This window comes from Serinus canaria, chromosome 20 (genome assembly GCF_022539315.1).
Source record: "Serinus canaria isolate serCan28SL12 chromosome 20, serCan2020, whole genome shotgun sequence".
Lineage (NCBI taxonomy): Eukaryota > Metazoa > Chordata > Aves > Passeriformes > Fringillidae > Serinus > Serinus canaria.
In genome coordinates this window covers 7,122,875-7,136,029 of record NC_066333.1, presented here as the reverse complement: position 1 = coordinate 7,136,029, position 13,155 = coordinate 7,122,875, and the positions used below count along the sequence as shown (strand labels likewise).

General features: G+C 61.3%; 1 protein-coding gene across 1 annotated transcript; it reads right to left on the bottom strand.

Annotated features, from left to right (window-relative positions):
• Positions 1 to 229: 229 nt before the first annotated feature.
• VSTM2L (V-set and transmembrane domain containing 2 like) lies at positions 230 to 11,824 on the bottom strand. The gene is made up of 4 exons (XM_050982132.1): positions 11,703 to 11,824; positions 4,262 to 4,431; positions 3,095 to 3,145; positions 230 to 576 (listed from the first exon to the last, which is right to left on the bottom strand). The coding sequence occupies exons 1-4, from the start codon at positions 11,809 to 11,811 to the stop codon at positions 265 to 267; spliced, it is 642 nt and encodes a 213-aa protein (XP_050838089.1). The 5' UTR covers positions 11,812 to 11,824; the 3' UTR covers positions 230 to 264.
• Between the last annotated feature and the right edge of the window lie 1,331 nt (positions 11,825 to 13,155).

The window sequence follows — 13,155 nt, the reverse complement described above, 5'->3', positions numbered from 1 at the left end:
AAGGCCGGGGGGATGGGACACCACGCGTGGGCACATGCCCTGGCCCCAGGCACAGCCCCAGGCTGCAGCCGTGGCACCGACAGGTCCGGCTCCCGCACCGCGCCGAGCCCTGGCACCGCCGGGCCCCGTGGGACAGGGAGGTGGCGAGGGAGGCTGGACAAGACGGGGTGGTGGGGCCAGTCTCTGGCAGGGGGTGCGGGACCCTCGATGGCCCCGCTGAGTCCGGGGCGGAGGGGGGCTCCGGCGTCCCCCCGCACCGCCCACCTACAGCACACAGGAGGTGTCTGCCGAGCGCTTCTTCAGCTCCCTCCCGGCTTTGTGGTGGTGGTGGTGGTGGTGTGCGTGGGCTGAGCCCGGCGCGGCGAGCTCTGCCAGCGGCGCCTCCCGCAGCTCGGTGTCCTGGGGGTGCCCCGGGCCCCCCGCTGCCTCCACCCGCAGGTACGCCTTCACCTTGTGGTGCCGTGCCTTGCCGTCGCTGGAGTCGATCACTCGGCACTCGTAGGTCCCCTCGTCCTCCAACTTCACCCTCGACAGCCGCAGCTTGTGGGAGATGTTGCTGCCGACCACTTTCACCACCTGCGTCGGGGCAGACGGGCGGTCAGGGGGCCCCCCCAGGACTCGCCACTGCCCCCCAAGACACCGGGGTCAGTGCCACCCCGACCGTGTGCCACCACACCACGCCACCAGCCCCAGCTGGCGAGGCTGTGGTAAAGGCTGGTGAAGTTGGTGCGGGGGGACCCAGCCCCAGCCGGGGCCCGCGGGATGATGGAAGCCCTGGCTCGCACCCGGCCACGCAGGGCTCAGAGATCGATGCGGAACCACGCTGGCTAATTAGCTTTTCTACCAAATTGATTCGCTCTCAGTATTTATCACCCAATGAAATTTAAGACTTACTCACTAGCCAGAGCCGCGGCTGCTCTGGGCTGGGTCAATAAATCAGATTTATAACCCACCCCGAGGCCCCTGGCTCTGTTCCCTATAATCACACTGGATGGCAAAGGCCGTTTTTCTACTCGCCGCTGCATTTGTTAGCTGAGGATTTTATGGTGTTTGGAAATGGGGCTGGAGAGGGGCAAAACCCACCCCAAACAGCACAGGAGGCACTGTGGGGACCAGGACCCCTCAGTGTCCCCTCAGCCCCTCACTGTGGGGACATCCAGTGCTGGAACATGAAGGCACCTGCCCACAAGTGCACGTACAAACACCCATGAGCACACACAGGCTGCTGCACTCAGCTGCCCTGCACACTGCGGGCTGCTGAGAGGGAGGTGGTGCCACAGGTCACAGCCAGGGCCACCCCAAACAGCGTCTCAGGGCTGCTCAGTGGCCATGTGCAGGGGCAGGAGGTGCCAGACCCTGGAGCAAGTGTGCCCAGATGCTGAGACTGTCATGGGAAAGGAGCTTCAAAAAAAAACCCTCTTCGTTGGGAGAGCCAGAAGTCACTGAAATTAATGGCTGGGAAATTTAGAACTAATAAAATAAAACCCCAATTTGCTGGTGCCCCCAGTGGCCATGGAGCTGCTACCCAGCAGGTCACTGAGCCTCAGGAGGGAAGATTTTATGATGGCACATAACTCCTGTGGCTCTGGCAGCACAGGCAGGGCAGGGACAGCCCTCCCTGCTCATGGGAATGGGGCAGAGCCCCTGGCATGGCCAGGATGGACAGAGTTGCTGTGCCCAGCCCCAGCTCAGCCCTGTGCTGTGCCATTGGATTCAAAGGGGGAAGAAATAAAACCAAACCCATCATGTTTCACTGCTCTTCATCCCTTGAAAGCATTTCCAGTACCAGGTGTGTTTGGTGGATAACACACAGCCAAGGGGGGCTTGGCACAGTGGCTCCTCCTTGGGATTTACATCCCCCCCTCAGTGTTTGACCCTGCTGTTTGTTCCCAGCCACCTGCAGTTGTGTCTGTACCTCACGTTCCACCAGAACCACCCATGCTCATTTACCTCCTCCATTCCATAAACACTTAATGATCAAGGACATTTGAAATAACAACAAACAAAAGAGGTTTGAAGCTCCAGCCTCTCCCTGCTGGCTGGATCTGGAGGAGGCAGCAGAGAGCTCGAATGATTCAAAATAAATCCTGGTTACACTCGCACACCCATCAATTCCATCCCAGCGTGCAATTAACTGCCTAATTATGCTGAAACATGCACTGGTTGAGCTGAGAGGCAATGCTGGCCCCAGGATGGCTCCATGCACCCACAACAGCCCCTCCTGCCCCTGGAGCAGGGCCTGGGTGGGATGCAGGGAGCAGCAGCCCCCCAAGCTCAGCAGACAGCATCTGGCAGAGCCCAGGCTCTGGCTGCTCCAGCAGCAGTCCTGGAACTTTGCTGCTTGTGGGGCAGGGAGCCACAGCACCCTGGTGAGGAACAGATCCTGGAGGAACCTGCTTAGCTTTGGATATGGATTGTGGGTGTCAATTAATCAAAGGGGACATGACCCCTGCAGGGGGATTCATTACCATCAAGAGAACCATGCACTGATCCTGCAAGTGGGTACTGAAAGGTGATGCTCTCCCTTGGGAAGGGTCCCCCAGGGAGGAGAGGCTGATCCTGGGTGTGGGGGGCACCCATCTGAGAAGCCACAGGTGCCTGACCAACCCTATCCCCCCTTGCTCACTCAGTGAAGGAAAATTGAAGTGGCAGGAGGGGCTGCCAGGTGACAGTGGAAAGGTCTCCAGCACTTCTCTGTGTCTGTGGCACCCCCAAACACAGAGCTCCCCAAGGCAGGGCCAGCCAGGGGGGCACTCACCTGGCAGCAGAAGGCCAAGAGTGTTTTGTTTAACTGATTAGTGGCTCCTCATTCTGCTCACATGAGTCTAAATGGCTTTGGGATGCTAATCCGCTGAGTCAATTGGATTATTTTATCCCTGGCATTAATGTGTCGCTCAGATGCCGGACGAAGCTCAGGGTCCAGGCTGTACCTCTCGGTGCCAGGGAGAGCAGGGCAGCCACCCCTCACCCCAGTCACCCCCAGGACTGAGCCAAGGCAGATCCAGGCCTCCCACCCTGGAGTTCCCAGCCTGTGGCGCCAGGACCAGCAGGATGCCCTGCTGAGCCCTCAACAAGAGCCATCATCCAAACTCACACTGATTTTTGTCGCCTCTTTCCCAGGCTCCTCTGGTGGTGATGATTTCAGCTGTGGAAAAAGCAGGGGAGGGGGAGACCAAAGAGGGAAGAGAAATGGTCAGCTCAGCCCACCAGACCCCTTCCCACTCCCAGGATGTCTGCCCCAAGGAGGAAGGAAGAGGGAGAAGGGGGAAGAGAGAAGAGACTGCCCAGAGCCAGCAAACCCAGACACCCAGGGCAGATGAAACTGCACTGGATACCCGGGATGGGAGGGACCAGCAGCAGCAGAGCAGCCAGGGAGCATGGGATGCTCACCCACAGGACCCACTGCATCTCAGCTCCAGCTGCTCCCCACAATCCAGGAGTGGTAATGGAGCCCTGATCACTGTGGCATCACTGCTGCAGCAGTGACCCCTGTCCCTGGAACTCTGTCCCCATCACTGCGAGCCCCTGCCCCATTGCCACTACCCCTCCAGCAGCCACTGGCTGTGTATTCCCAGTGCCTCCAACACCCTTGACCCTGCCCACCCTCGACCCCTGGCAGCACTCCCCCCCATCCTGGCAGCACTGCCCTGAGGCTTCTCAATTTGTGGCAACACCAGCAGCAGCCCTGCCAAAGACATTACAATAAAGGCTCATTAAAATCCCCAAAGCTGTTTCCCATTCTTTGGCCCTTATCTCAGTGTGAACAGAGAGAGAAATAAAGAGAGGCTGTTTGCTGGACCAGTACACAGAGAAACAGGGGACAAGGGAGGGATGGAGGGTGCAGGGCCAGGAGGGATGAGCTGGTGATGAGATAGGCAAAGGCACAAACACAAGCACAACAACAAAGCCTCAGCCTGGGACGGGTCCTGGCAATGGGCCAGGCAGCCCCTTGGCTGGGAAGGACAACGAGGACAGCCCATCCCCACTGTCCCTGGAGCATCCTCATTGCAGCTGGATGTTGAGCAGCCCATGCACTAACTGCACCACAGGACCCCTGGCTGCTCTCTGTCAGAGAGGGGCTCTGCAGGTCTGGTCAGCGCCAGGGGTGCTGCTGCAGGTTGGGGTCCCCCAAAACCCAACTGTGGCTGCAAACAAAGCCCTTCCCCATGGGAAATGCAGGCAAGAGCTCTGCCTGAGGGGCTCTGCCTGGAGGGCTCAGCCTTTCCGTGCTGCCGGGGAGGAGGAGGACGAGGGACATTACCTGACTGGAAGCCCATGTCTGTTTGTCTGTCCAGTCCTTGTGGTTGCGGACATACCACCACTGGATCTCCAGGGAGTAGGAGGGGGAGCCGCTGCCGCGGAAGGAGCACGCCATCTCCACATCCTCACCCGCCTGCGCCGTCATGTCGTGTGGGATCTCGGTGAAGAGAGCTGCTGGAGACAGAGCCAGGGCTGTGGGGGCCCGTGGGGACAGAGCACTGTCCCGGTGAAGGACAATGCCTCCAGCCACACAGGCAGAGTCTCCAGGAGTGCCTGGATCCTTCCCTGACCCAGCCCCTACAGCAGAGCAGACAGGTCCCTGTCATCCCCAGCTTCTCCTTTCCCACCCCATGCCCCCTCCCATCCCCAGCAGAGGTGCCTGCCCCCCACCCCAGGCACTTTGCAAAGAGCAGTGGGGGGAAAGGGAAGGAGCAGGAGCCTGTGCCCCCCTGCTCTCACAGCATCCCTCAGACCCCTGACCCAGAATGAGTGCGGGACCTGCCACACCTCTGAGGTGTAGGAAATAAATAGAGCTTGATCACATCTCACTCAGATCAGGACGTAACTGAAAAACAAATCCTCACTTAATGCGGCCCCAAACAGGCTCCCACACGCCATATGGTTTGCTTTCCTCACTCAAAACAAATATTGTTCAGAGATGTAATTAGAATTCTTTTCATCTCCTCTGGAGAGACTGTTGTTTCTCCAATCAGACGGCCCCAGCGCGCAGGGCACCGTCAAGCGCTGCTGCCACCATCGGTGCAGTGGCTTCTCCGTGACACGGCACGGGGACAGCCCTGCCAGCCCCCTGCACACCCCGGGCACTGCCAAGGCTGCCCTGCGCCTCCTGTCTTCACTCACCACCTCAGCTGCCGGCACTGCCGGCTCACAGCCACAGTGCAGGTCCCACCGGAGCCAGGGGAGCCCTCTGGGACACACAGCCTGTCAGGAGCAACACTCTCTCCAGCCCTGATCCCTCTGAAAACCAATTATTACCAGCCCAGACAAAAAGTTAATACCTCTAATATCTCCCTGTCCCTCTGGACGCATGGAAATCCCATCCACTTATCACTTTCCTTTAATCCATCTCAGCAGGGAGCAGAGGAAAATACCCAACGCTGGGGTTTACCAAGGCAGGGTGTCCTGGTGGGGTTCCCAGTGCTGTTCCCACATCCTGTTCACCCAGAACCCGGCACCACAGAACGTGGATTCTGTGCTAGGGAGTGGAGGAAGCCCCAAGGGAACAGCTCTGGTGACTGAGGGTTGTGGGAGGAGCAGGGGGATCTTCTAGGCACGGGACAAAGGGTTCTGTGCTCCGAGCTGCAGTGGTGCTGAGAATGTTGTGTCCAGTCATTACTCAGCACTCCCCCATCCATTCCCTGGCTGCAGCCAGGATCAACTCTTGCCCCACAGAATTCCTGCAGGCAGGAGCAATGGCCAAAGCCAGTGGGTCCCAGCAGAGACTGCACCTGCCCCCAGCCACCACAGCTCCAGCTGTGCAGGGGTGGGGTCTTGGCCTGAGGGCTCCAGCCAGGTCCAAATTGCTGTGAACATAATTAAAATCTGCTCCCACAGACGGGAATTTGGCAGATAAGCTAAGAAAAGGCTGGATTGAATCAAGCGCCTTCTTTCTTTCCCTTTTTAATTGGGAAGCGTATGTAGTAATTAACCCCAGAGCTCAGCCACCTCCAAGCACAGGCAGAGGAGCATAGATCCTGCAGATGGATAGCCAGGGTCATCACCTTTGCTGGGGACACATCTTTCAGATATGTCCTCCAGCAGCACCGTGTGCCCTCCCTGGTGGATGCCGTGGATGCTAGCCCCACCTGGACAGAGGTGACTCCCTGCCATCCCAGCCCTGCCCCTCACAGGGACACCAGTGGGATCAGGGTCCCCCCCAGACAGCCCCCAGGCTGGGCATGGACCCTGCATGGAGTTGGCCAGGCTGCCTGGACACTGCTCCTGAGAACACTGGACAAGTCACCAACTCTGGCCACTGCCCTGTCCCCCAGCATCCCGGCCCCTGCCCACCCCAGCCCCGTCCCTCTCCCCCCACTGACACTGGAACCACATCCCCGCAGCAGGAGGGAGGGAGGGGGGCACTGCTCCATGTGCTTTATGGTCTGCTACCTGTCATAAACTGAGAACACCAGGATCAATAAATCTTCCAGGAAATAAAAATCAGGGGAAATAAAATGAACTCAATGGGGAAACACAGATAAACAGAATTGAAAATGCCTGCTGGGACAGCTTGGTGCTCTCATAAACCAGAGAGAGACCTCTGTGGGCACCATCCCTCACCTTGGTCATGCTCTGCACAGGGAGGGGGCTCCAGCAGAGGGGATGTGGCTGTGCTGGGGCAAGAGCAGGTCGTGCATTGCCCTGAGGACCTGGAAATTACCTCAGACCCCTGCTCTGTTCCCCTGCCTCATCCCGTGGGCCCCACACAGCACAGAAAGCCCCTGCAGGACTGTGCTTGCTGCCTGCCATTCCTCAGCTGTGCCAGCTTCCATGGCCCCCCACCACAGCCCCCACAAGGCACCAAGGACGACACCGGAGCAGCGTCATGAGCACCAACCCAGGCTCATTGTTGTGTGAAGATGTATCAAGGGATGATGAAATATGCATGGGACACTTGCAAACGCCTGTTAATCACACGGTCAGGGCAGGTTCCTGCTCCGGGAGGGATTTTTTCTCTAAGCCGGGAGTCAGGAGCCTGCTTCTCTACCCCAGCTCACTGGAGCCACAGCCGGGCTGGTGAGGTGACAAGTACCAAGCAGGCGGCGGGGCTGGGGCTGGTTCCGTCCCGCGCTGGGCAGGGACAGGGGCTGGGGGAGCTGGGCTGCTCCTGCTCCTGCCCACTGGAGTGTCCATCCAGACCCTGCCCTGCGTGCCGGTGTGGGGCCGGCTCTGACCGGCTGGGTTTGTGCTGCACCGCTGCAGGAAAAGCAAGTGTGTCCAACAGAATCCACCACCACTGGCACTCTCCCCAGGCACCCACAGCCCCTCCGGCACCGTCCCCTGCCCAGACATCCATGACCTCCCCTGCACCCTCCCCTTCCCAGGAGCCCGCGGCTCCTGTGGCCGATGGAGAGCTCCAGCCCCGGCTTCAGGGGCACCCTGTCCTGCCGGCAGCAAAGGCACCCGAGACACATCCCGGCACACGGACAGGGCCAGATCCAGAGACAGATGGAACCTCCTGGCTGCCACAGAACCCCCCAGCCCTTGGCACACCCTGCCTGGGAAAGAGCCATGCCGGGGGATCGGGAGGCACCCTCCGGATGGATCCAGAAGAGAGCTGGGCACTGCCCCAGTGACCCACCCTGTCCCCACGGCGGGGACACCGGCTCTGTCAGAGGCTGCTGCACAGGTCGGGCTGCAGCCTCGCTCTCCTCCCGTTCCCACCGCCAGGAACAGCTGTGGATGCATCTCCTCCTGACAAGGCTGCGAGCAGGGATGCTGACCCCGGGGCGCTGAAAACACATCGCGGTGCAAACCGCTGCATAAACACGGCGTGACGGCCGCGTCACTGCTGGGAGAGGGCAGGCGGCTCCGGCCCCGGCAGCCGAGCGGGCAGAGCACTTCGGCGCTGAGCGCTGCTCTCCTCCAGCCAGCCGGCCATCTCCCTTCCCACGAGACGCTCAGGCTGGAGCATCGCGGCCGTGGCTGGGGCCGGGAGGCTCCCACCACACGCTGGGGATGGCAGCGCCATTGCTCTGCCCCTCTTTACTGTCATATGAGCAGCAGAAGGAGATCAAATTTGCAGCATGTGAATTAAAAACAAAAAACCCCACCTAACTCGGTGACTGTGATCAGGCCAGTGGTCACCTCGCCAGAGAGCTGGAATTAACCTTGAAAACTGCAGATATTTCCAACAGTGCCCCTCGTTTTGGGCTGCCCCAGCTCCTGCCCTCAGCACTTCCCACTCCCCTAATGTTTAATTCCCTCAGCAAGAGTGAGGTCAGTGGTGAATGTCTCCAGTCTGGCCCCAGCTACACAGAGCTTTGCTGTGTGGGACTCGCTGCTCCCATCTGGTTCCTGGGGACTCAAGTTCTCAGAAAATTCCCTCCCAAGGGGCTCAAGGAAGAGCTGTTATTTGATAGTGTAAGTAGCAAAGACCTAAACCAGAATTTTTTAGCCAGCTCCCTGTGGGGCTCCAGCAGTGTGTGCAGCCAGCCTGCAGCCACCCCTCACTCTGGTGCTGCTCTCTGCCAGGGGATGGTTCCCAGCAGCCAGGGGAGGATTCTCACCTGGAATCATTCAGGAGGAATGAGATGGGGCAGACAGGATGAGCCCCCCTGGTCTCACACCCAGCACCCAAAACACGAGCCATCAGACTGGCAGCCGCTGCTGAGAGCTGCCCACACCACACACAGGTGCTGCTACCATCCCCAGAGCTGGCAGTGCCTGGTGCTCATGGACACAGCACCCTGCTGCCCAACTCTGCCCACCCCATCACCGCTGAGCTCATCCCAACCCAGCTTCACACGGAGCACACAACACAAGTCACGAAAGCACCCATCACAACCGAGCCAAGCCAACATCTCCGGTGCTCAGTTGGGCACCCTGAGCCGTAGGGAGGGGGCAGCCAGGCAGGAAAGGGCCCTGCAGGAGCGGAAACAGCCATGGAAGAGAGGAGCTCGAGGAGCTGCCAAGGACAGGGCCAGGAAGGGCTGTCTGTCCCGAGGTGCACAAGTCCCACTCACACCATGAACCAAAATCCCAGAGGAGCCGTGAAGGGGAGAGGGCCCAGCCGTGCCCTCCTGGGCATCCATCTGGCCCCCAGAGCAGCCTCTGATGAAGGAGGCAGCAGTGCAGAGCCTCCAGCTCCCTGGCCCTCTCCAGGTGCTCACTCCAGCCCCGCCGTGCTGCCCACAGCCCCCAGACCCCATGCAGCCGTGCCGGCTCTCGCTCGCAGGGAACGTTATGATTAAAATTAGCTGTCACTGTCCTAACGTAATAATTCCCAGTGTCTGGCCCGTCGTCTGTCAGCCGCTTCAAGGGAAGAGAAAGCCCAGACGTTTGATGAGGAGAGGTGTCAGATGTAATTGCGTTGAATGACTGCACGAACAGCAGCAGGAAAAACACATCGCGTGGAGAATTCCCACCAGGAAGTGTGCAAAAATCCGGCAGAATGCAAAGTGTTTATGAAAGTAATTGATAGAATAATCACTGGGGTGTGCGGGAACGGAGCAGGGCAGCGCCCTGGAGAGCTGGGGCACCGCTCCCTTCAGCCTCCAGCCGCGGCTCAGCTGAGGCGAGGCGATATCGCCTATACACGATGCCGGGAAGAAACCCGGCTGCTCCTCCTCGCGGCACGGCTCCCCTGCCCCGCTCCAGAGCCAGCAGGCTGGGAAAGCGGCTGGAGCTTCCCAGCCAGAGCATGAGAAAGCCGATGGCAGCAACCCAGCTTGCTCAGGCTGCAATGGGGGGCATGAATAATTGAAGGCGCCAGCCTGAAGAGAGGAGAGAAGGGGGAGAGACAGCACTGTGGGTAGGGAAGGGATGGTGGGAAGTAATCCTGCGGCTCAGATGCTCTCACGGGGCAGTTGGAGCCCATCCTGGCTCCATCCTTGCCAAAGGCAGAGCCTTTGCTGTGGCGGCAGGTAAACGACTTTCTTTAATGGTGACTTTTTCCCTCCCCAGAGCCGTGGCTGCCCTGTGAGCAGAACCCTGCTGCCCACTGTGGGGTGGCAGGATGGGGGAGCCACCCGTGCTCCAGGGATGCTCATGGCTGCTCGCCGATGCCTGCAGAGCACACGCTGCTCCCGGTCAATTCCCTCACTGCATCCAGCGTGGACAAGTTAAAAGGAAGAATGAACACCCTCCGGGGCTGTGGCAGAGCCTCGGTGCCGTGGAGGCTCCTCCAGGCCTCCAGCACCGGGCAGAGAGGGCGGCGAGCTCCGGGCGCTGCCTGCTGCGGGCAGAGCCTGGCAGGACCTGCCCGTGCCCGCCAGCCACAGCCAAACCCATCCCGCCGGCCACAGCCCCTCTCCAGCTCCATGTCTCCAACCTGCTGGACTCTCGTGGTGTGGAGGGAAAGCTGCACCAGCCAGTAATGAAATGATCAGTCTCCGATCTGCTAAACAGCGATTTATACAGGTTTTCAGCACACACAGCTTTTATCAAATTGGTATTCACCTACTGAACACAAATGGCTTATTATACATGACCCACTTATTCACTGCTTTTCAGTATCGTTAATAAAGGTTTCTGTTGTGATTAAGTGAGTTGCTGCAGAACTGCTCGAGTAGCAAGCTGTAATGTGGCTCCAAAGTGCACTCGCCCTCTCAGAATATTTCATCTCCTTGGCTCCCTGTTCCCTCGCAGCGACCATTTCACTATTTATTTGCCTATTGCTGAATTTCTGTGGGGAGCAGCAGTGGCTAATGGAGGCTCTTCACCCACCTTTCCATCTGGCATGCCAGCCTGGCAGGTCTAGAAACTCTCCTGCTGTGAGACCCCAATGCAGAGGCTGATCATCCCTTCCCTGGGCAGGCAAGTGCTGCCAGCCCAGGCGCTGCTGCGGGACACCACAAACTGCGGGCACCTCACACCTGCCACCCTGGCATGGCCCGAGGCGTCGTGTGCCCGGAGGCTCCTCGGGGCAGAGAGTCGGCTCCTCCGCACACGGGAGGCCCCGGAGCCGGGCGGAGGAAGAGCTGGGACCCGGGCACCCAGCATGTCCCCGTGGTCACTGCTCGGGCTAAGACTGAACGTGCCCGTGTCACACCACAGAGAGTGAGGAGGGTCTCAGCAGCCTCCTCCGAGGGGGCTCGGTCCCCTGTCACCTTCTTGGTACCCACGGGGGAGCTGCCCCTACACCAGGTTCCTCACCGGAGGGTGCAGGATGCAGGAAGAGCTTCCCCTTCCCAACCCCGGTTGTTTCCAGCGGTTCGGCAGCCCCGAACCACCGTGCACCGGAGGGAGCGGAAGAGCGGGAGGCGGCGGGGAGCCCCGCTGCCGGGTCGTGGGGCACCGCACAGCGGGGCGGGCGGCGGCACCGGGAGGCGCACAGACATGTTCACGGAGACGGGGCGCGGACGGCGGCGGGCACCGGGAGGCGCACCGGGAGGTTCACGGACACGGGGTGCGGGTAGCTGCAGGCACCGGGACGCACCGTGCAGAGCCCCCGATTCGGCAGCCCAGCGGCGAAGGCAGAGGCCATCCCCCGGGCTCCGGGGACGGGAGCGGCGGAGCCCAACCCCAGCTCGTCCCGGCTGCCCCCCGCTCTGCTTCTCGAGCAGCCGGCGCGACGGACCGCGACACGGAGCTGCCCTCGGCGGCGGAGCCCGACCGGGATCCCCGATCCCCCGCACCCGTCCCGCTGCCGGGGCAGGAACCGCCCCGACCCGCTGCCAGCCCCGCGGGGCCCCGAGCCCCGAGAGCTCCCGCCACTCAGCCGCCCCCTTCCCGAGCCCCGGCCGCCGCCGCCGCCTCACCGCTGCCCGCCGCCGGGGCGTCCCACGGGGGGTGCCGGGAGGCGGCGCCGAGCTGCAGGTAGAGCCCCAGGTAGTGGAAAATCCCCAGGGCCAGGGCCAGGGCGCCCATCTTGCCGCGGGCGCGTCCGTCCCGAGGGCGGCGGCGCCGCCGGGCCGAGCCCTGTCCCCGGGGCTGCGCCGCGGTCCCGGCGCCGCCGCGCTGCGGAGCTCTTCCCTCGCGCGGAGGGCGCCGCGCGCCGAGGCGGTGCCGCGGCTCGCCCGGAGCCTCCCCCGCCCGGCGGAGGGATCCCGGCCCGCGCGCACCCCCAAGTTTTTTTCCCACGGTTCATCCTCAAACTGAGCGGGGCGGGGCCGGACCCGCCGCGCCCACCCGGGACCCCCCGACCCGCCGGGACACCCCGATACCGCCCCACCGGGACACCCCCGTGCTGCCCCGCACCGCCGGGAACCTCCGGCACCGCCGGATTCCTCGCAGCGCCCCACCCGGACCCCTCCGCCCCCACTCGGGACTTCTCGGCACCCCCCGGGTCCCCCGTCCCGCCAGGGCTCCCTCGCCTCGCTGGGACCCTCCGCACCGCCCTGCAGGGACTGCCCGCACGACCAGAGCCCCGCGGCACGCACAGGTCCCGCACAGGGAAAGGTTTCTTCTCCCTGGCATCCCCGGCGGCCCCAGCCCCCGAGCCCCGCGGGGCGAGACCCGGGGCCCGCCGGTGTATGCGGGGGAGGCTTCAGCACCCGGGACAGCGCCCGGGACAGAGCGCGGCTCCGCCCGCCCAGGCCGGTACGGTACGGCACGGTACGGCCCAGCCCAGTGCGATCCAGTTCATCTTAGCACGGCCGCACCGTCTGTAGAGGCAGTGCCGGAGGGGCAGTGCCCGGTGTTCCGTGCCAGGGCCCATCTGGGGGCACTTGGAGGGGTTTTTGAAACGTTACAGGAAGAACAAGGACATGAGTCCCCTCGTGTATCCTGATCGCTGTCCCAGACTGTGCAAGACTTGTCTCAAAGGGAAAAACCTGCAGCTGAGGGGGATTGCAAGCTCACATGCACCCTCTGAGCCCGGCTGGAGTGTGGCTGGTGGCACCAGAGAGAGCTGGAACAGCCACCCTGCTCCTGACGAGAGCAGGATTTCATGGAGCCGCTAGGATCCCCGTGGCCCTTTGGGTGCATAAATCCTGAGGCCAAACCCACCAACACTTCCAGAGCTGCGCCTCACAGCAGGTCACAACCACAGCAACAGCACCTGTGCAAATCCTGCACCTCTTCTGAAAAGCCTAAAATTCACCAAGGGGCCCAGTAGTGCCATATCACTGTCCTAAACCCTGGCCTCAGCACCAGGGGAGGCACAGAGCAGGCATCACTTACACAAGAGTATCTGCATGTACCAGAGCAATCAAAAGGATATTATGTGCTCTCTAGATAAACAGAAAAAAAATCAGATTATTTCAGGTGTTT